Below are 21,178 nucleotides of genomic sequence, written 5' to 3' on the forward strand. Positions count from 1 at the left end.
CAATCAGCACTTGAACGTGGATGCTTGCCCATGGAGTGAGGTGAAGTCAGTTCTCTGGTGAGCAGAGGAATCCCACACAGGGGCAATTGCTTTTGTTCTGAGCGCAGAGGCCTCAGTAGAGCCTGAACAGTCTCTGTTTTTAACAGCCAAGAATTGTGTAGTTACAGAGATTGAATTACCCTTTTGACTTAATTATCCTTGAGCTTTATTATTTCCTGTCAAGAGTAAAGAACCCTTTAATTCTAAGAGTTGGAGGAGTGACTCTGCTGCCTGCTTTTTGCCAACCAGTATGATTTTGTAGAAGATCCAGAATGAGATCTCACTGCTGAATGTATTCAGAAATTTATGTAAATTTATATAAGAAATTTTTGCCTGATTGGTGACCACATTTGAAACGTGAGTAGGGCTTGCTGACAAGGACACCAGGGAGACAAGTGAAGCTGCTCTGTGTTCAGTGGAGCAGGTCGGTTCCTTGAGGTGTGATGTGCAATCCAGAAGAATTGCCCGAGGGACGCTTGCTGCTTGGGCAAGCACCATATGCTTGTCCTCATTTTTCAGTTGTCTTCCCCGGGTATCTGCTTTGGTCTTGTCCGGTCAAGATCCTGGCCTGATGGGATCTTTGGCCTGATCCACTAAAGCTGCTCTTATTCTGAGGAGGGGAAGAAAAGGGGAAGCTCGTGTGAGTGCCACGTAGCAACCTAACTTTCCCAGGACTTGCCATCTCTCACTTCGGGGCATTTCTAGAACCCCTTCAGTCTGAAGAGAGTGAAATGCATCTCTCGCAGGCTCTCAGGTCAGAACTCCAACCCCAAGGCTCCTGGGATGTGGCATCACAGGGGCTCCCAGTTGAAGGTGGCCTGCAGTGCACATCCTCTCCCTTCCCCTTCCAGGACATCGCTTGCTGCCGTAGTGGCCAAGGCCCCGAGCCAGAGAGAGTGTTTGCTCCTCCTGTGCTCGCCTCTGGTGGTGCTTGAAGCTTTTTGGAGCTGGTAGCGAGTCTTTCTATTTTCATCGACTCTTTCTGAAAAGTAGGGCAGAGAATCGGCTCATGATTTTTGGCACCGTGAAGCGTTCGCGAGCAGTAGAGCAGATGAGAGCTGCGCTGACATCAACATGGATCCTGCTTCACGGGTTATCTTTGCCTCTGCTGCTGAGCTGCGGTGGCTCTCAGAATAGAAACTTGAAACGCAGACCGGTGGCAGCGGATGGAAACTGTGTCGAGAAATTGCTTGGAAGTGGGGAAGTGAACTGCGAGACAACCTTCTGGGAGCGGCCGCTGGAAAATGAGGCGCTTTGCTGTGTTCTCGCTTTCTCTCAAGTCTGCCCTTGGGTTTTAGATACACCCTGAACCCATCAGCCATCTTGGGTCCCATATCAGGTTGGGGCTGTTCAAGCGGCGCTTTTCTCACGGAAGCCACCCCTTCCCAGGGTTATCGCCGTGCAAAGTCTGCTCACCAACACAGGCTCTTCTTCCAGAGCCGCCCATGGGCGCCGCTACATGAGGCCTCGTGGTGCTTGAGCTTCAAGGGCTGCTATGGCGCAGGGGGCAGGGCAGGGGAGGCTGCGGCCTGGCCGCCTCTGTGCGCTGGAATCCCCGGCTCCGGCAGTGTCACTAAACAGTCATTTAACCCAGTTCATTTAAAGGTGATCTGTTGGTTGACTGATTCGAAGCAGAAACTCTTAATGTAACACCATTTTATTTTTAAACTTCAGAGTTGCAGGTGAAAATGTTGAGCATAACTGTAAGATATTCTGCTTGCTGCAAGAATACGGTGCTTTTGGGTACAGTTAATGGTATTTTCACTATCTAGGACCAGAACAGAATTTCTTGCAAGAAAATGACCTGCCGCTCTGTGTATTAGTTGGCTGTACAGGACCTGAAGCGGCTGGCCAGGTTTGCTACCTCATTTCTGTAGCCAGATCCTGTGGATAGGAGATGTCCCCTGGGACCTCATGGTCCCTCGTAAGACTGTGACCCTCAGACATCTTGCATAGGTGCTTGACTGCCTAGAAATATTGGAAATAACCTACATGATTATTTGAAGACTAGTTCAGATGTAAAAGATACTGTCGTATTCAAACTGGTGCCTTGCAAAAGGTCACGATGTGAAGCTGTTGAGTAGGATCTAACCCCGTTGTCTGTTGAGGTTTGTTATCTTTGTGCTACAGCTTGGGGCAGCCCGTGTGGATGCTCCAACTGCTCACTTCTTCCTCTCCACCTGAAGCGTCTGCAGCCCTTAAATGTGATCGACTCCGTTCCAGGGCAAGGCCTTCAAGACGGCACCTTGCCCACCTTGGGGCAGGAGAGGCAGGAGCTTGGTGAGCAGCCCTTTGCTCTCACAGTGATGGGCTGCCCCTCCAAATGTAGAAAATAGCTGAACAAACTCCAGCTGAGCCATGTTATTTGGTATTCAGGATGTTTAATTATTTGCGTAGCTTAGGAATGTGATGGCTTCTTTGCCCCTTGAGGTTGTTTCAAAAATGTGCCTGGGTTGCAGGATGGATGGGATCAGATGTGCTCATGGCTGCTCTGTGATTGCTGGGCCTCCTGTGCAGCATGGAGCAGAGCTGATGAATATATAGTTTTTGTTCTTTTCCATGCTTCTCCTGTTCTAACAAAGACAATTTTGTACTACATACTGCCTTCTGAATTATTTAACTGTTGCTGGTAATAGGCCGTGAATTTGGAAGTTGGATCTTGATGCAGATTCTTTTGGAAGTTTTTCCCATGAGTTCTCTAAGTCAGTTTAATGGAAAGTTAGTTAAGACAGGAAGAATAGCTTTACTTGGTAGCATCTGTTTCTATTACGAGATTGTCGATTTGTCAGGCAATCTGTAATATTCATAGATAAATACTTTCCTTGTATGCACGCTTATTTACAACCAAATTCTCATTAAAGTCGTTCTAGAAAGGGCTTATTGTAAAGCAAATCTAAATTTCACAGTTGGGCAGAAACTAAAGCTTTGACTAGGATCCAACTTTGAGAAATTCAGCTAGGTGTAAACAAGAAGTTGAAATATTCCAGAGAATTATAGGCAATACAGCACAGTGTCGTCATAGCCGCTCAAGTGCGGGGAATGGAAATAGCTGTGGAGCAAGTGGTGCTCGTGATCGTTCTGACCAGGTGGGGTGCGTGGTGTGACTTGTCTATACGCTGGGGGCGTCGCTAGCAGGTGACACTGTGTTGTAAGACTGTGGGCCCTTCACTGAGGGAAGCTTGTTCTAAAACAAAAATAAGCCATCTTGACATGGGCAAGTGTAGAGCCCTTAGGAAGATGAAGTCTTTTGTCTTCTGAAATCAAACTAGGCTAAAACGAATCCAGAAGGTGTCTGGAAGGAGAAGGCAATAATTTGCTTGGTTTGTCTTGGTCTTGACTTTTTGTTTGGCATTCTCTTTCCCTATGGTTCTGTGTGAGAGAACCAAATGTTATCTAATCTGAATCCATGGTCAGAAATATCGCTTACAATTTTTTTTTAGCTGCATCTCTCATTCTTGCTTGCTCACCATAGGCTGCCAGCCAGGGCCACTTCTGCATGTGTGTCTGCTGCTTCCCCTTGTAGAATGAAGGCATTTGGACATCCAGTGGGCAACTTACTTATTTTGGGCTCTGCATTGGTTTTGAGTTCTCCCCATCTGTAGTGAATTTAGTGAGAATTTGTTTGGCTACTGCACAGGATAACAAATTTAGGTCAGTTGTTGAAGTTGGAGTCAGTCAAGAGACTTAATTTGACTTCTCCCTAAGACTGATGGTCAAAACCACTCTTCAAGAAAGTCATGGCATTTTGTGAAAGAGGATTTAGTGCAGGTATTGCCGAACTCCAAGGAAATTTGAGGGCAGCTCTTAGCTAAAATCTCAAATTGATGTTCTTTCTACGTTGCCATGACTGCAATGGAGTGACTCATCCTGTTATGGTTAGCAATTTGCTTGTCTTACAAAGTCACCAGGGAAATAATTTTTCCGTATCTATATGTACCGGGGCTGGAAGGTTTGCTTTAGCAAACACGACAAATAATATTTGCTGGTAATAGGAGCAGCCAACTGGAAAATGAGACCAACGGTATCTATTCTTAGCTCCATCATTAACCTTGGGCATTTACTTAGCTATAGCTCTCCTTAACACTCTGTAAAGCTGAAATAGTTATAAATACAGGAGATGTTTTTGAGTAAGTAGTTAAAATCCTGGTGTTTACGTTGAGCCAGTAGTGTAAAACATTGGTGAAAGCTGCATCTGCAACCATTGGAGTAAAGTCATAGCATCTAGGGAGGCTTTGAGGTCAGCGTGTAGGAGATCTGAAGAGGTGGATGATGTCCCTTAGGAAGGGAGATCAATCTAATAATTTTGCTTAGCTTTCTCTTCCTTCCCTCCCATCCACCCATAGTTGAGGCAATTAACAGAGCAGGGTCTCGTTAGGGAGTACTGAATGCCAGGACCGCAGTTTTCAGCGTTGTGAGGTGGTAATGGGCTCCTCTCGTGCTGGGATTGCACTCAGCTCTTGCTGCCTTTCAGGCAAGTTGTAGCATCACGGATCCATCTGAGATTCCGGAATGACGGAGCTTGGCAGCTCCCAGCAGGCAGCAGTTGACCCCAGGTAGTCGCTGCCAGTTAATGACAGTGGTTTGGTTAGGTCCGGGCTCTCTGCTAAGCTGGCTTGGAAGATGGTGTCTGTTACTGATGTGGATGGGAGAAACTTCAACCTTCTCGGTGACAGAAGATCAACTGTGATGTGGCATCTTTATCAACCTGCAGTTATGGCCATCAACAATTAAGTCACTCAACCTTATTTAGCTCTTACTCCATGCTGCCACATTAATAATGTGTTGGAAGCTCCTTCTTTGCTCTTCTCCCTTTACTGTTGCTTGTTTTAGCTTGTTACAGTTTGGAAATAAAAATAGATACTTCTCTCTCTCTCTCCCTCTCTCTCTCTCTCTCTCTTCCCTCCCCCCCTTTTTTTTTCCTTTCAAATGTCCTCCTGACGATGAGAGCTACTTTGACCTTGAAGTGACTTTCTGGGGGAGGAAGGCTAGTGGTTACTGCATTAATTCTTGATGTGTTTCATAGCTCTTTTCAGTACCTGGTGATGTACTTGTGCATACCTTTCCAGGATAAATGACCTATTTTCCAAGTGGCCCCACTCCTTGCTGCTGCAGTCACTAATCCTCCACTGCCCAACTCGATGGGAGTTATTGATGGTTAACTTTGAGGATTAGCTGGTCAGCTTTTTGAGAAGCAAGGCTTTTAAAACACCAGTGTGGATCAATAAAGGTCCTGCTTGGCACAGACCTGAGCCTTTCCAGTACCTATTGGTGGTGCAGGCATGCAGCATAATGAGTCGATTTATTTTAGAGCTGTAAGCACACTGGGGAAAGAAGAATATGTTTATGAAACTGAAAATATGACTAATAATGCTTCCAAAATAACTAGATTGTTTTTCCTTTATTTCCTCTATTAGAACCTCTCTTCTCAGAATTCACGCGGAGGGCAGTATCTTACAAAAGCTTGAATATCCATTTAGGCACACTGTTTTTAGTACATTCTGCCTAATTATTTTGTTTTCCCATTTTTTCTCTTTTTCTCCCTTCCTAGGTTGTGACTAGACTTATTCATTTGCTGGGTGAGAAGATTCTTGGCAGTCTTCAGCAGGGAGGTAAGAGTCATTCCTGGACGATTCCCATTTATTTCGGTGCTCTCTTGGAGCTAGGTTTACATTATTAAATCCAGAAACAGAAAGCATGTGGTGGAAAAGCATTCATCTTAGCTGTGGCCACAAGTTATTGGTGGTTTAATTGTAGAAAAAGTCAAAAAAAAATATTTGCATGGAGCTGCTGAGTATGGAAGAGGAATAATTTGCAGCTGAGATACAAGAGTGCAGCTACCTACGTGCAGTGAAATTTCCTTGAAGTTCCTGGTGAGAGCTCAAAGGGAGTATCCGAATAGCAGTTACTGTAGTCTTAAACCACACCGTGATGCTGAATGGGGTCTGCACATAGGCTTGACTTAGTGTGTCTGTGTTTGCCTCATCGGAGCGGGTTGTCTGACAGCGAGCCATTTGCTATTTATTGGCTCTTAAAACTTGTCTGTGTGGCAGAGGCTGAAACAAAGTAAATTTGGACAAATTGAGATGAGTAGGAGGAAATTTCTATATAGTTTTTCTTGGTCAGCTTTGAAAAGGAAATAAATGCATGTTAATTACCAATAGCCTTGTGGGGCTCTTTGCTGACATTTATTTATTTAAATACCAAAAATTTTATCATGTTGTTTTCATTGCTATTTTTGCAGTATTCCAAGGAGATTGAGAGTGTGGCCTTTGACTAAATTTTGGTGGGTTGTTCTGGAACAGTTTTGGGGAATGAATTCCAAAGTCTGTGTAATTGGCTTTATATAGAAATCTCTAGAGGTAACTGCACTTAAATTGTGCTGCATGTTTAAAGGCCTTGTGGAGCAAGGCAAAGTCTGCTCTGGGGAATAGGATGGTTTTGTGATCTGGAGAACATGGGAGGAAAATTAGCAATAGTTATAGGAGTTCAAATGGAGAACTGTGTCTGAAGTTCAGAGGAAGGAGGGATTGATGGAGATGAAAGGGTTGAACAGTGACACGTAACTGGTTTGAACCTACAAATATCTTCTTGAAGAACACCAGGAAGAGCTGAAAATCTGTTTAATGTTCTGTGCAGGACTGTTTTAGAAGATGTGAAATGAGTAACACAATGGCTCAATATACATGAGAAAAGTTTATCTGATGCTTCTTTGTGTCCTGCGGTGTCCTGTGCAGTGGATCATACTGGGAGGCTTTGAAAGAGCTGTCGTATCAATTACAGCATATCAAGTACTCCCATAAGTCCATCTCAAATTTATTGTAATAATTCATCTTAGGCTTTTTCCTGGATGAAATAAATGCCAAGATGTTAAAATTTAACTTGGGTGACATTAAGTTTATTACATACTTACAGTTGAATCAATAGGTGCCAGGAGCCAAGAAAGGTTGTACGAGAAGGCTTTTAATTTAAACATCTTCTTTAAAAAAAGATTGATTTATGGAGCAGACCTACCACTATTTTTCTCCTGAGCTTGACTTATTCAACCTACCTTAATATATTGGAGATACTTCCACAGGTACTAGAGAATTCCAAATTTTATTCTATTGAAGCTCCCCATTTTCTCATCTTGGAGGAATAAAAAGAAGTGGAGATATTCCCTATAAAATCCCTGTTTGGTGAACTAGTGGTTCACATTGTCCTTTTGTTCCTTTCGTAATAGGTTATGTCGATCCATGTTGCATTTTACCTGTTCCTTTACTCCGATGTTTTCACATCACCCTTTACTTTTACCCACACCTACGATGTCAACAACAAAGCTCATCTTCATCCTGTTGTGAATCAAATATATGGGAGCTCTCTCCATGGATGTTAAACTGAGGATGTAACACTGAGATTAGTGCAGTGGTGTTTCCCTTGTTGCCTGACGGTTGCAAGCAATGCTCTCTGAAATGAAATGACATTTAGCTTTCTGGATTGACTGATGGTATTTTTTCCTTTAATTTTCCGAGCAGGTCATCCTCTTGGATTACACACCTCGAGCAGCAAGTGGGATGCCGGAAACCCTGCCAGCAACCTCTCCACTGTGGCAATTATGCCGGTGTCTGAGGAAGTGCCTCTCACGGCTTTCACCCTGGAGCTCAAGCACGCGCTCAGTGCTGTGGGTAGGTGGTTTATTTGTTACTACATCAAGGGAAGTGAATGTTTTTATCTTTCCAAAAAAGAAAAAAAAAATACAGCTAGGTGCCTGTGGGTAAGTCAGAGGTGGGTTCCTGCTGTTTTTGGAGGGGAAGTTGTAGAGTGGTGCACAAGATCAGACCTCTTCTGTTGAGGTATTATAGTGAGCAGCAAGCATAAGATCTGATCACGAAGTGATCTGTGGAAGAGATTCTGGTTGCCAACACTGGTAGTCCAAATTATCTGAAGTTAGGTCTTCCTATATCGCATCTTGTATTACCCTAGGTGTGCCTAGAGCTGGTGATAGTTATGTGCTTTCAACTTAGGGTTGAACAGCAGTAGGGAGATGCTGTTGATGCTTGAAGCCAGAAAGACAAGTTGCCAGGAGTTGGTTTGGGGCACCTGAGTTCCCTACTCAATGGGGACCATCTTTTTTTTTTTTTTTTTTGCTATTCTGAGTTTAAAATGAAAATACGAACGCCTGAAAACTGGAGACTTCAATCATGGTTCTGTCAGAAAAGTTACTGAGGCTTTTGTGCTGCTTTTCTAAAGGTGAGAACTGGGAATACTGTAGGTAACAGTAACCCAGACAGGTTCAGTAAACTACTGGGGGGAGTGGAAAGGAGAGCTCCAAACTGCTGAACTGGTCAGAGTTGTTTCTTTTTTAATAACACAGGAAGCTTTTTTTTATAACACAGGGAGCTTAGAAATCCACTCTGCTAACATCTAAACCCATCATATCTATGAAATGTTAAGTGCTGTAATGTGAAGCTGACGGATTGAACTCTTCAAGCTTCTGAAATATAAATGCAGCTTATGGTAATGTGTCACAGTGCTTACAAATTTCTTCATGTTTTGAAGAGGCCTCTTACTTTGGGAAAGATGCCTGAAAAGTTTGAGTTCATAGATTTTGACCTTAGCTCTCTTGCTGGGGGATACTTGGTGTGGATGGTTGCTGGCTTGTCGTGCTATGCGACAGCACGAGGAGCCTGCAAAACAAACAACACTTTAATCTGCCAAAGGGCTATTCAGAATAAAAATATCTTGTCTGGATGAAAGCACGGTGCAAGAAATGCCGGATTTTGTTTTGGTCGCGTGGACTTTCCTTGCTCCCGTCTCGTGTCTGCCGCTGCCTGACGTGCGAGGTGCCGGGCAGCCCGGAGGGCCCGTGCCACCTTGGCAGCTCGAGTCCTGCCGCGAGCGGAGCAGACGCCTGCGGTGGGAAGAGGAGAGTGTTGTGTGAAAACACATCAAGCCATATGCTTCAAAACACAGCTGGGAGAGCAAAAACTCTTAGCTCGCTGGCCTTGCTAGCCCCTCTTTGTCAGGTCAGTCTATTGTTTATTCAGCCTTGCAGTGCTTCGAAATGATGGGTCGCCTGCTGCTGGCTCGCAGCTTGTGTTTGAAGGCTGGGTAGCTGCGTGGTGTTTTTTCTTTCTACAGCCCATGTTCTGTTTTTTTCATCAGAAGCAGCAACCCTCTCTATTTTTGATGTAGTTTTTGTGTTTTCTTTATGCTAATACTACAAGTTGTTTGGATATTCTGTCTCAGTGCGTGGCAAGGGGGTCTGTGTGATGTGCCAGATGGTGCTTTGCTATGAGGAAAGGGGTTGGTTTTTGGAAGGATCTTCTTCCTCCTACTCCTGTCAAAAAATGAATAGTCAATTTGGTGCTGTAAAGCACAGTTTCATTTTACTTTTGGACTCTCTTGGTATTCACTTGAGCAGTTAGAACTGTGTTCATCTTACATATGGGGAACTTTAAACAAATTGTGGTAGGTCTTCAGCGAGCAGCTGTTGGAGCTTTGAGCCTGCAGCACCCGGGTGCTCCCCTGCTCCTCACCATAAATGGGACACACAGCCCTTGGCGTGTTGGTGTGAGCTGCTACTGGACCTTAAACCTCCTAATGGAAATCGTGAGAGGGGTTGGTTGCTTTATGAGCTTTTTCTTTAAATATACCCTTGAGGGTATACCCATATCTTAATTGATCCTCTTTCTCTTGAGGCTATCTGCTTTGATGCACATGTTGGTAATTTTGAGAACGAGAGGTTTGTGCAGATGGCCCGTTATTGAGGATGTTTTTGTTGTTTGCTTTGTCCCTTGCTGTTTGTTCTGTGTGCTTCTTGAGCTTTTTATTTCATTTTGGATTGTAATCAGATGTTGTTGGTGGAGTCAAGGTTTGGCCCATGCTGTTTCATTGGTTGGAGCTTGAAAGCATGTTCCTGAGCCAAACAAGGCAGCAAGGCGGGCATTAATTTGGGTTGGGAACAGGCGACGAGCTCTCTAGTGCACCTTATATATGGCTTTAGAAAAACTCTACTCCTCCTGTTAATATTAACTTAGGTGAATATTGCAGCGGTGCCTTGATTCCCCTTGCTGCACACTGTCCCCTGGCCTCTTCTGTAAGAGCAGAACCATGTTCTCTTCCTCACAGAGTTTAAAATCCAAGCAGATTGAGGACACGGGGATGGAAGAAACTAGGACAAAGCACACAGTAATAGTGAGATGATTGCAAGAACCGTAATGAGGGGTAATCACAGGAGATGGGCATCCATGGGCCGATCTTGCAAGTAATTTACCCTCATTTCAGTCTGACCTTCATGGTGGTGAGCATGGTCTGGGTGAGGAGTTTTTGAAAAAAAATATATATTTTTTTTTAAAAAAAGATGGCCATCTCTGGCTGCCCTCAAACATTTCCCTGATGGGAATGGCTGTTGTCTTCCCCAGGTTGTTGGATCATGAGCAACAGCTCACCTGAGGGAAGGAGCAGCGTAAGGAGCACCTAACATGAGCATTGACCATCCAAAAACAAAATTAAAGTACAGGATAAAGAGCCTTTGCACTTTGTGCTAATGCTTCATGTCAGACATCAGTTCTGGACTCCGTGGCTGTACCCTAATTACATCCAAAAAGATGTTCATGTTTCCATGGAGTTTGTTCTGTTCAAAAGCGGGACTGCGAAGCAGTTAAGTGATGGTGGAGATAAATAACTCAACATGAATCTGTCTTCGCTGTGAGAAAGGTATGGTCATAAAACACAGTGTGTGCATTAAGCAGCAAGCAGGAGAGTCTGCAGATGACAGTGAATCGGAGACATCTTTGGTGCTTGTGTGCTTGAGCATTTGAAAAACATAAGTCTTGAGTCTTGGTCTTTGGAACTCCAAAGAAAGAGGAATTAGAATATGAAACTTCAGAAAAGCAGGGAAAGAATATTCTGCTCCAGAACTAGAGGAAAAAATGGTGTTTTTAGTTTCTAGGTTTTTCAAATTTTGTATTTTTTAGGTTTTTTTTGGAATGGCAGGTTGTGGTAGCCAGACTAAAGAAAACAACTACAGAATGATTCTAATCCAACCTTTCAGTGTCTAAATATACGTAATATATGTGAAGTCTCACCGAAATACCCCAAGTAGTAATTTATTTGGATTTTTAATGGGCAAGACTGTCAGAATTTCCTTCCTCCACAGACAAGTTAGATTTAAATCCTAAGTATTTTCTTTGGTGAAGTGACTGGGGTGCCTGGCCCTGGCACCTCTAGGCCTGTGCGTTTTACTGGCAAGATCTTCTGACACTTGGACTTCAAATCCTTTTTAGCAGTTCTGTCTTAATGTATAATTTTGCAGACTTCGGTAAGGCCAAATGAATATTCTGCTGTGATGAAATTCAGTTAACTTTGGCATGGTAAATCTTTCACAGGTTTGTAGTTGTGCTGTACAGAAGTGAGGGGTTCAGGATCCACATTTAGATGCCCCACAGAATTTCCCTACAGGAGGTAACAGCCGCTCGTGCCCGTCCGTGCCTGGGACCGCGTTGGGCCGCGCCGGCCGCCTCCCCTCATCTGCACACCAAGCGCGTGAAAACTGGGATGCAGAATCCCCCTGAGTTTGCCCAAAGAAAAAGCCATCTGTGATGGGATTTTAAACATCACCGACTGTTGTGAGGACTTCATGAGCTTCAGCTGGCTGGGAGCGTGGAGGGTGCCGTGGGTCCTCTCGCTTGTGCACTCCGGCCTAGCAATCTGCTGCTGGGCGCAGCCGGAGGTGCCCTGTGGGCAACTGTGTGCCCTGTGGGTGTTGGGTGTTACCTCATACACCTGTCTCGTGTTCTTCACTTTGAGTTGTTAACCCCCCGGCTGCTTCTGCTGAGAGAAGAGTCACTGGAAGGTGCCAGCAGTGGTTGAAGGACGCAAGGGTGCTTTCGGTAGCTAATTTAAACTATAAATTGTTTGTGAGGCCAATGTTGGGTGTAGAGAGAGCATCAGTAGTTGATGACACCATGACTATGATGCTGTGTCAAGGATGCAGTAACACATCATCTTGGATGTTCCTGCCTACTGATATGGCTCTGTGAAGGGTATGGACTTGAGAATGGGGTTTTTTCATTGCTCCAGTATTTAAATAACACTCTTGGTTGTTCTGTTTTCTGTGCTTGGGGACGCATATGTTGGCTGTCCTTGATGCCATTAATGAAAGCGAGGGTTTCGTAACGGCTGGTTAATTGGGCACTTGGTAGAAATGGGAGGTGTAGAGCAGATGGCTTCGTTTCTGAAGCGCAGGGATGCGGTGGATTCGGCCCGTGCCTGGTGCCAGCACACGGAGTGGCGGCCCGGAGCCCTCGTGCTGCACAAAGGCAGGTGGCCCGGCCGTGTCGGGAGGGTCCCGTGCGCCGCCGCGCGGAGCGGCCGCCCGGCCCCTTCTTGTATCCGAGCAATCTGCTGCTGTCGCAGCAAAATGAATACATGTGTATTTAAAAGAAAGTGAATACATTGTGCAAATAAATGCAGAGGTGGAGCACTGCATTGCCTCCTTGACATTAGTATTTCTCATTTTACATTTTATTTCATTTCCTTAGCTCGTTTTACATTTTTGGCTGCTTGCCCTTTGCCTACTAAAATTCCATAACTGCCATAAAGCTTTGTAAGTTGTATGTCCTGGAAGAATACTTAGTCTTCATATCCTTTCCATTTTGCTGAGAGCTTTGGCGTGTTAATGGACACAAATGGTGGCTCTGGCATTGGATGCCTTCTCACAATTTCCCTGCCTTTTTTCCCTCCTGTCTTGATGGGATGCAACGTCACGGATGTTTCCTCTGGGAGAGCCTTCTCGGCTCCCCTGCTCCGTGCAGAACTATCAGCCCAACTGCTTGAGGCTGAAAGCTGAACCGGATCAGAGAAGCACCGGGGCTCTCTGAAAACACCAGAGGAAGAAATCACAGTTCTAAGTTCTTGACCAGACCTAACAGTCAAATATGTTAAATCGGAGTCGACTCTTGGCAGGAAGAATGGAGCATTATCGGGAAAACCTGAGCCCGAGCCATGGACAGCTCTAGGTACTGATATTTTTGCCTTTTGTTGCCTTTTGACCCTTAACCATGCTGTTCATTCATGGCTTCATCATTATTCTAAATACATGAGGCAGTCCTGCACTTTTTTTAATGCCTTAAGAGACCACATATGATAAATTGTTTTGCTATTTCGTACATGAATATCAGCTCTTGTTTTAATGAAAAAAATGAGAATTACATTGGGAAAACATTAATACAGGGGAATTGTTAGTTTAGGTTTGTAAATGTAGGTTTCTCCCTCAACAGGAGACACAGTCTGTTCTTTTGGTATGAGAAATTCTTTGAGGTCCTTTTCTTTGCTTTTTGCCTGTACCTGCAGTTATTCTACAGCCTCCGCCACATATGGCACCTAGTGCTGTTGATAAAACAGACTTGCTAAAAAGAATAGGCTAAAATGTCATCAAGGAGCTGCTTGTCATGAGCTGTGGCAGAAACGTCTGAAACTTGCTCTCTGTCGTGGAAGAGCTGTGGATCCAACAGTGCCCTGCAGATTGGGGAGTCTTTTCATACTTGGGGGTGGTAAGTGGTATAGATTTCACCTGGGGTGTTGGATAAGTAGGAAGTACTGGAGAACTTTAGGATTCATCTGCTGGGTTATCTCAGTGCAGGCTGAACAAATAATGCGTTTTGGTAGGTGAGAGAAATAGCAGGCTTTGCTTGGTGTATTGAAGCTAGATTGCCGAGTTCTCCATGGTCAGAAAAGGTGTGGGATACGCTCAGTGTTTGGCTCCGGACACATGAATTTAGCTGCAGTGGAAGCTCATCCAGTGTGGGATTAAGGAATGTGATACAAGAAAGCTTGCAGGCCGGGACTAATGTGAAAACAGCACTCTGGGAAGGTGGCGAAAGGGAAAATGCTATTGCTGGTAAGTAGGAAAATCTTTGCTAGGACTTATGCAACCGTTTCCTCGATGGTAACTCTAGTCAGTGCACTTCTTCAGTGTGTGTGTGTGTGGTTTTTTTAAGCAGATTCTCAGAACTACATTTGTTATGGCCATGTAACTACCTGCCAAGACCTGAATGGCAGTTGTCTGCATCTGAGTGACTCTTTGTTCTTCTAGGTCCTGCTCTGCTGCTCACAAGTGATAACATCAAACAGCGGCTGGGCTCTGCAGCGCTGGACAGGTACCTGCTGCCTGCCTTGCTACTCGCAGGAAAACACTGTTCTGGGCTTCCAAAGGCAGTGCGTTTCCCACAGCTGTTTTCCATATGATGCACTGAATATCTCTACTGTTTTCAGCTCAGCTGACCATCTGAATGTGGGATATGGCTGAAGTTGCTTCGAAAATGGCTTTTTTAGAGGCTCTTTACTGCTTGCCTGCCATGTGTGCTTTGGCCTGGAGTATTGCAAATGCCATTAGTTTGGTAGCTCCCAAGAGCCTCTTCTCTTGTCTCTTAGAAGCAGGAAAATGGTGCTATTTGCAAAGCCTGGTAAGAGAGAAAAATAAAGATTTTTACCCGTTAATCTTGGACAGATCACAAGGTTCCTGGAGTTTTAGTTCCATGAGTGGGAAATGCAAATCTTTACACTTGGGCTCTTGTGTTTGACCGCTAAGCTTTCTGTGTTGCATTCACTCCTAAGTAGGCAGGAGCTGCTTTGTGTGAGTATATTATATTACATTTTTTCTTTTCCTGCCCCCAGTATCCATGAATACCGCCTGACAAGCTGGCTGGGGCAGCAGGAGGACATTCACCGCATTGTGCTCTACCAGGCGGACAGCACCCTCACCCCATGGACGCAGCGCTGCATCCGGCAGGCGGACTGCATCTTGATCGTAGGCCTGGGAGACCAGGAGCCCACTGTCGGCGAGGTCTGCCCCTAGCTGCTTCCCACGTTCGCGGTGCTAATGGTTCAGATGGCTGCCGTGTGAATTTTAATATCTCCTGGAACATGAATAATGAAATAGTCCTGAGAAATGAGTGTTATAAATAGAAAGGGTTAAATGAGGATCCTCTGAAATAGCTAAAAATGCTTTTGTTGAAAACTTGCAAGGTTTTTTCCTCTGCAGCATCCTTTAGCTTTAGTCAATGGTAAATGCAAAACAGCCTTTGAAGCAATAGCACATTACTGTCCGGAATTATTGTGGGATCTCCAGATAGATGGGCAAAGTCTTTTCTGCCTAGGTGGAATACATGCTGTGTGCCCTGGAAAAGCTAGATATAAATTGTACAAAATTGTATAAAGTTTAACATATTTAAATATTAACATATAAACTGTAAGCTGTATTTTCCCCTCCTACTTTTACTTTCATATTTCATTACCAAAGTTTATTAGTCAGGTTCATGTCTTCTGCAAAATTTAAAGAGTTTGTATGTTTGTCTAATCAGCCTTCTCTGAGGTTGTTAGTGGGCATGTTTGTCTGCAGATTCAGATGTGAATACGGATCAGAGTGCACCAGACTCTGTGTGTGTGTGTATGTGTACATATATTCACAAGACATGGTTCTGTTTGCTGTAAATATGTAAATACCTGATGCTGAGGCTCCTTTGGTGTGTCTAATGTGCTGTAGCTGGAGAGGATGCTGGAGAATACGGCCGTTCGAGCCCAGAAGCAGCTTATCCTGCTCCACAAAGAGGATGGGCCTCTACCTTCCCGAACCGTGGAATGGCTCAACATGAGGAGCTGGTGCTCTGCTCACCTTCATCTCCACTGTCCCCGCAGAGTCTTTTCCAAAAGAAGCCTGCCCAAGCTGGTAAGAGATGTTTGCTTTGGTGGCTGGTCCTTTAGCTGTGTTTGGAGCGCTTGTTTCAAAGGTAGCCCGGCGTAAAGTTGCTATGTGCCGCTCAGTTGCACGTCTGACCGTTACGGGGTCACGGTTAAGGTTGGGAAGGATCTGTGGAGATCACCTAGTCCAACCTCCTGCACAAGCAGGGTCTGGTAGAGCATATGGCACAGGATAGTGTCAAAGCAGGTATTGAGGATCTCCAGAGAAGGAGACTACCACCTCTCTGGGCAACCTGTTCCAGTGCTCTGTTGCCCAAAATTTGTTTAAAGGAAAAGCATCTGTTTACACAGATACCCTGTTATGTGGATATTGTTCTTCTAAATCCTGTTGACCTCAATTTATCATAGAAAATATGGTAAGAGGTTCATATCTTCTGCAGAGCATTATGCATGCACCTTTTTGGTACACTGAAGATATTTAGGAGTCATCATACGGCCATATCAGTGGGTGTATATGTGCTGTAGACTTCTCCTCTTTGGCAGGCTCCCTGCACTCCAGAAAATCCTTCTGAAGCTACTGCGGAGGCAGCCTGGAAATTTTCCAGGAACTTTAAATCCTAGGCCAAAAAATATAAACATCTTTGCAGAGATGTACGCTGTGGTGCTCTACTGTGGAGTTCTCCCTGTAATTAGGAAAGCGTGCGAGGTGCAGATGACCTTCCTGATCAAATGACCATCCTGCCCCTCTGCTCTGCAGATAGAGATGTACGAGCGGGTCTTCCAGAAGGCACCGGACCGGCACTCGGACTTCTCCCGCTTGGCCCGCGTCCTCACGGGCAACGCCATCGCCCTGGTCCTTGGAGGAGGAGGAGCAAGGTAGGTCCCAAAATGTGCTCTGGGGGCTCCTGCCAAGGGTCCTGGCATGCCCAGGTGTCCCTTGCGCTGGGCAGAGGTGGCACGTGGCTGCCAGGGCTTGGAGCGCTCCTGCCACTGGGCTGTGATGGGCATGGAGCTCAGAGCAACAGGATCCTGTAAAATCAGTGCTGTTTTGTGAGCAGTATTTAGGGGACACCTGGAGTTGGGGGGTTTATTCCACAGATTTAACCCCGTGTGTGTATTTGTGCTTGGATTTCTGCAGAGGAAACGCAAGTGTTTGTGACTTCTTGAGCCCTCTCCCATATGGGCTTAATACCAGGATATGATTGGGGCAATATGTGATCAATCTCTTTTTGGCCTACAGTGACAAACATATATATCTCTTTTCCCCCATGGATTTTTATATTAGAAAATGGTTCACAATATTTCAGAGGTCCCTAAAGCTCTTTGGAGCTTGGACAGCTAGAGCAATTATGTCCTCTAATGGGGAGATGTTCTTTTCTTTACAATAAGCCCAAGCCCCAGGTAGATACTTCTGAGAAGCATTACCTTGTGGAAAGGTGTCTTCTCTGCAGACCCCAGGGCAAGAGGTGTCCTGAGCCCTCCTCTTAGAATTCCAGCTGATTTCCTAGCGGGCTTTGGAAGTACATGATTGCTGACATTTTTCTTTGGAATTTCTTTTAACTTGGAGTACTTTCTTTGGGCCAGACACAGAATTTAGTATTCTTTTGCTTCAAGAAAGCTCCATCTTCATTATCTTTCTCACCATGTTCTTAGAGCTCTCCTTTAAAGCCGCTTTGAAGCCCTACTCAAAAAAGGATTCTTGTACATTCTGCTGGTCTATTTAAAAACCATGGAAATACCATGGAAATACCACATTTTTGTCTTTGGGCCAGCGTGTGCTTTGAGGGGAGCATTCACTCCAGTGAAGGTTAGAGCTCCTTTGTGATGGCTTGTCCTGATTAGGCGCTTGATGCTGTGACAGCCAGTGCTTTGGCTGTTTCTTTGTGTGTCTGTAAAGAAGCCTTTATCCTGCTTGTTTTCACAGCTTCCTCACCTAGGATAATTTCATTATTTCATTTCTGAGATAAGTGCTATCCCATGGAGACACAAAGTAAAGCAGGGGAGAAGAGCTGCTGCTTCATCTGGGTATCTTGGGGGAGATGTGCGTGAATGGTGCAGGATACTCTTCTCTCTTTCTTTCTTCACATCTTTTCTTTTTTATGTATCTTTTTTGTATCTCTGTCTTTAATGAAGCCTGTGTTGATCTAAAATATGTGGACTCCTATATTTCTGGCAGCACACTTTGCTCATCCTCTTCCTTTCTTCCTTCTGGAAACACCACTGTCATTTTTGCCAAGTTGCTTATTTTTGTGCTGTTACCTCATTTGCAAGCTGCCACCCGCTGGTTTTGCAGAGCAGAGGTAAGAGGAGGGCCGCCGGGAGCCTGCCTGTTGCTCCCGTGTGGTGCTCCTGCACAAGCCGGGAGCCCTGCCGTGGTGCTCGGCTCTGTTGGGGCTTCCTGAAGACCCCATCGGCTCAGCAGTGTCACCCTGTCCCATCACTGCTAGCTTGCCTGTCCATACAGCGTGGAGGACTTGGAGAGGAGTAAATGACAGAGTAAATATGATGATAAATATGATCTTTTTCATTGCCCGAAGGCCTGTTCCTGTCGTGGTCCAAAGGGCTGCCTGTGGCCGAGGCTGCCACACGCCTGGCACGTATCCTCCTCCCAGGGGAAAGGCACTTGCCTGCTCTTTCTGCATTTCAGTCATTAACTCCATTGCAAATAGATGAAAAAATTGAATTTAACAAAACTTGTTTTCAAAATGGCAATATAATTAAAAACCTGGGGAAAGGACAAAGTACAAAGTTTTCCTCAGCTCTGTTTTTTTAAAAAAAATAAAAATAAAAGAGGAAATCTACTTTTGGAGGGTTCCCAGGTGAGAGGAGGTTCTTTGGTCCCCGTCTCTACTCACAGGTAGGAAGACTTTGAAGAGATTGTGTGCTGGCTGCTTATAATTAAAGCCCATCCCAGCTACTTACATCTTGATGTGTGGCTGTGCAGACATTTGATCCTTAATTTACCCTTTGGATAATATCTGACATGAAATATCCTCTTACCATTTCCAGAGACATGACTCATGCTGGTCACAAAACCCAAAGACAGTTAATAAAGTTACCGGATGCTGGGTGATGGTTATTTCTGTTCATAGTACTGTGCTCTGTGACTCCAGGAATATCAATTATTTAGTTATTTCTGGAATGTTTGTCTGGCTTCCCAGTGACAGGCAGTTTGGGAGGCCTTACCAAAGGCAGCTTCCTGGTAATTATCTTTGTGGTTTGTCATGACAAAAAGAGCATAGGAACTCAGGGGTTTCTTTCTCTCATGAGTGTAAAAATATAGCAGATCACAGGGATACAGTTCTGAAATTACAGTATTTTACTTTTGTTAAGTGCTAACATAATTTCAGTTAGAAACATTTTGGAATTTGAGGGAAGGAAAGGGGATTTTAGTGTAGAAAAATTAATACCTTTGCATGTGATGTGGTTGCCAGAATAATGGGCCATCCAGCTGCAACAAAGGCACAAACCCTCCCATAAATCACTCATCAACCTGAGCCGTCCCACATACAGCCCACCCCTTCTTTTGGTTTGCTGCAGTTGTCTTAGCAAAGACGCTTGAAAACCAAAATTTATGGGGAGTAAATAATTAAGGGAGAAGATTTGGGAAGGGCCACAGCTTTGGAGGAAAAAAAATTGGTCCTGGTGACTCAAAGCCTGATTTGAGCAATGCGGATGACAGGCTTTGATTATAGTGTCACTGTTTCACGAGTGACTTTGGTCTGATGTGCCTGTTTCACAGCAGGATCTGGGGATGTGTCTGGTGGTGAAATACCCTAATTTGGGCTTCTTTCAGGGCCTATTCAGAATATACAAAGCTCCAGACCCAGTTCTCTTTGCTTCTTTTTGATAATCACACAAATGCCCTTATTGGAAGGGAAGGAACTACAAAATTAGATGGGCTATCCTGTATCCCTGCGGAATACGTGGAGAGGTTTTGTCAGGGCGTCTGTTGCGTGCTGCCGTTCTCGTTAGCTTCCTCCTCGAGCTTCGGCACTGACGCTCATCAGCAGGATCCTGAGGGTGACATTTGCTTGTGTTCAGCCTGCCCTGGCACAAAGCAGTTCCTGGCACGTCCACACAGGCAAAAAGCCCCAGATGGTAGAAGTCGACGGGATCACTTCTGATTTTCCTTGTGAAGGCCCCTTTTTTTTACCCTCCTTGTAAAGGAGTCTTCTTGGCTGTATCTCTGGTAATCTGCAGATCTTCTCATTTCCCTTTCTCGTCATATCCAAGCCCTGGAACTACCCCCCTGTCCGTGCATGTCCAGCTCCTTGCACCCTCTCCATGCTGCTGTCCTCCCTTGTTTTCTTTGCATCTTCTCTTGGCCCTTTCCCTCTTCCTACATCCCAAACCTCTTTCAAAGAACCTATGGCAAAAAATGTAATTTTCCAACTGCCTCTACAAGACTGAGAAGTTTCCTTATTTGGCAGCTTAAAAGAAATGCCCTGAGCGTTGCCATGCGCGCCTCGGGTCAGTCCCTGGCTTTGGGGCTCTGCTGCCTTTGCAAATAGGTTCCTGGAGCAAAACTGCAGCTGCTGGCGGTGGTTGGCGGTGGGGCACGGGTATTCCCGTGATTTGTTGTTCCTGTGTCACAGTATTTAAAATTCACAGTAAACAGGGGGCTGACAGCATGATAAACGTGTGCAATTTAGATTCCAGCTCTCTGAAATATTCAGCAAAATATAGTCTCATAAAAGACTTGTGCTGAACTAAATTATGGAATAAAGATCCCAGTAAAATTACTTCTTATTATTATGACCTTGGCTAAGGGTAGTCCCAAAGGAGCAGCGGGCACCTCTGACTTGGCACTTCTGACCAGAGGATTGGTGCGTATGTGGCTTTAGACACTGTTGGGTGTGCTCCTCTTCTGCCTCTCAGTGAGGCTCCTGTCACCCTGGCTTGGCGATCTGTGCGGGTCACTTTATAAAATGCTCTCAAGCCCTACTTTATATAGGAAAGGTTAAATTATTGCAGTTCTGAATTATTAGATGCTTTAGGACGGTGTCATTCCCTTTAAATGCTGTGGATTCAGACTTGCTGCCTGAAAGGCAGCCAGGCGTTAGGATGAAGTTATCCCTGGTTTATTCCCCGCAGTAACGGGGTAGCCCGAGCGCTGCCCGGGGGTCTCTCCTCTCGCGGGGCAGGAGGCGGCTCCGCGGGAGGCCCCGCGCTCCCGCTCGGCCGCTCCTGAGCCGGGATCCCAGCCGGCACGGAGGGGATCTGCTTTCCGGCACCAGCGAGCCAAGCCTCGCAGGGCAGTGCCACCGGGAGGACCCCGGTTCTTATCCTGCAGGTGCCGCTAGGCACGTCGGGAATCCAAAATATAAAACACCCAGAAGATGTTTCATCTCTTCCATTGTGAAGCAAAGGATGAGGCCCATCCGCAGCTCCTGCAGTCTGTTACTGGCCCTAGGGGTTTGGAAAGCAAGATCTTCCTATGGGCCAGAAGTACTGAAAT

At 45.3% G+C, this 21,178-nt stretch overlaps 1 protein-coding gene across 2 annotated transcripts in view; it reads left to right on the forward strand.

Moving 5' to 3' along the window:
* The window catches only part of PNPLA7 (patatin like phospholipase domain containing 7), a 101,926-nt gene that overhangs the window by 43,523 nt on the left and 37,225 nt on the right, over positions 1–21,178 (forward strand). For both annotated transcript variants that reach the window (XM_026049324.1, XM_026049325.1), the window contains exons 20-25: positions 5,588–5,648; positions 7,551–7,700; positions 14,114–14,177; positions 14,695–14,863; positions 15,563–15,745; positions 16,475–16,593. In XM_026049324.1, the coding sequence (XP_025905109.1) occupies positions 5,588–5,648; positions 7,551–7,700; positions 14,114–14,177; positions 14,695–14,863; positions 15,563–15,745; positions 16,475–16,593 (746 nt within the window). The remainder of the gene's footprint in view (positions 1–5,587; positions 5,649–7,550; positions 7,701–14,113; positions 14,178–14,694; positions 14,864–15,562; positions 15,746–16,474; positions 16,594–21,178) is intronic.

This window comes from Nothoprocta perdicaria, unplaced genomic scaffold (assembly GCF_003342845.1).
Source record: "Nothoprocta perdicaria isolate Ctin4 unplaced genomic scaffold, notPer1 scaffold_6, whole genome shotgun sequence".
NCBI lineage: Eukaryota > Metazoa > Chordata > Aves > Tinamiformes > Tinamidae > Nothoprocta > Nothoprocta perdicaria.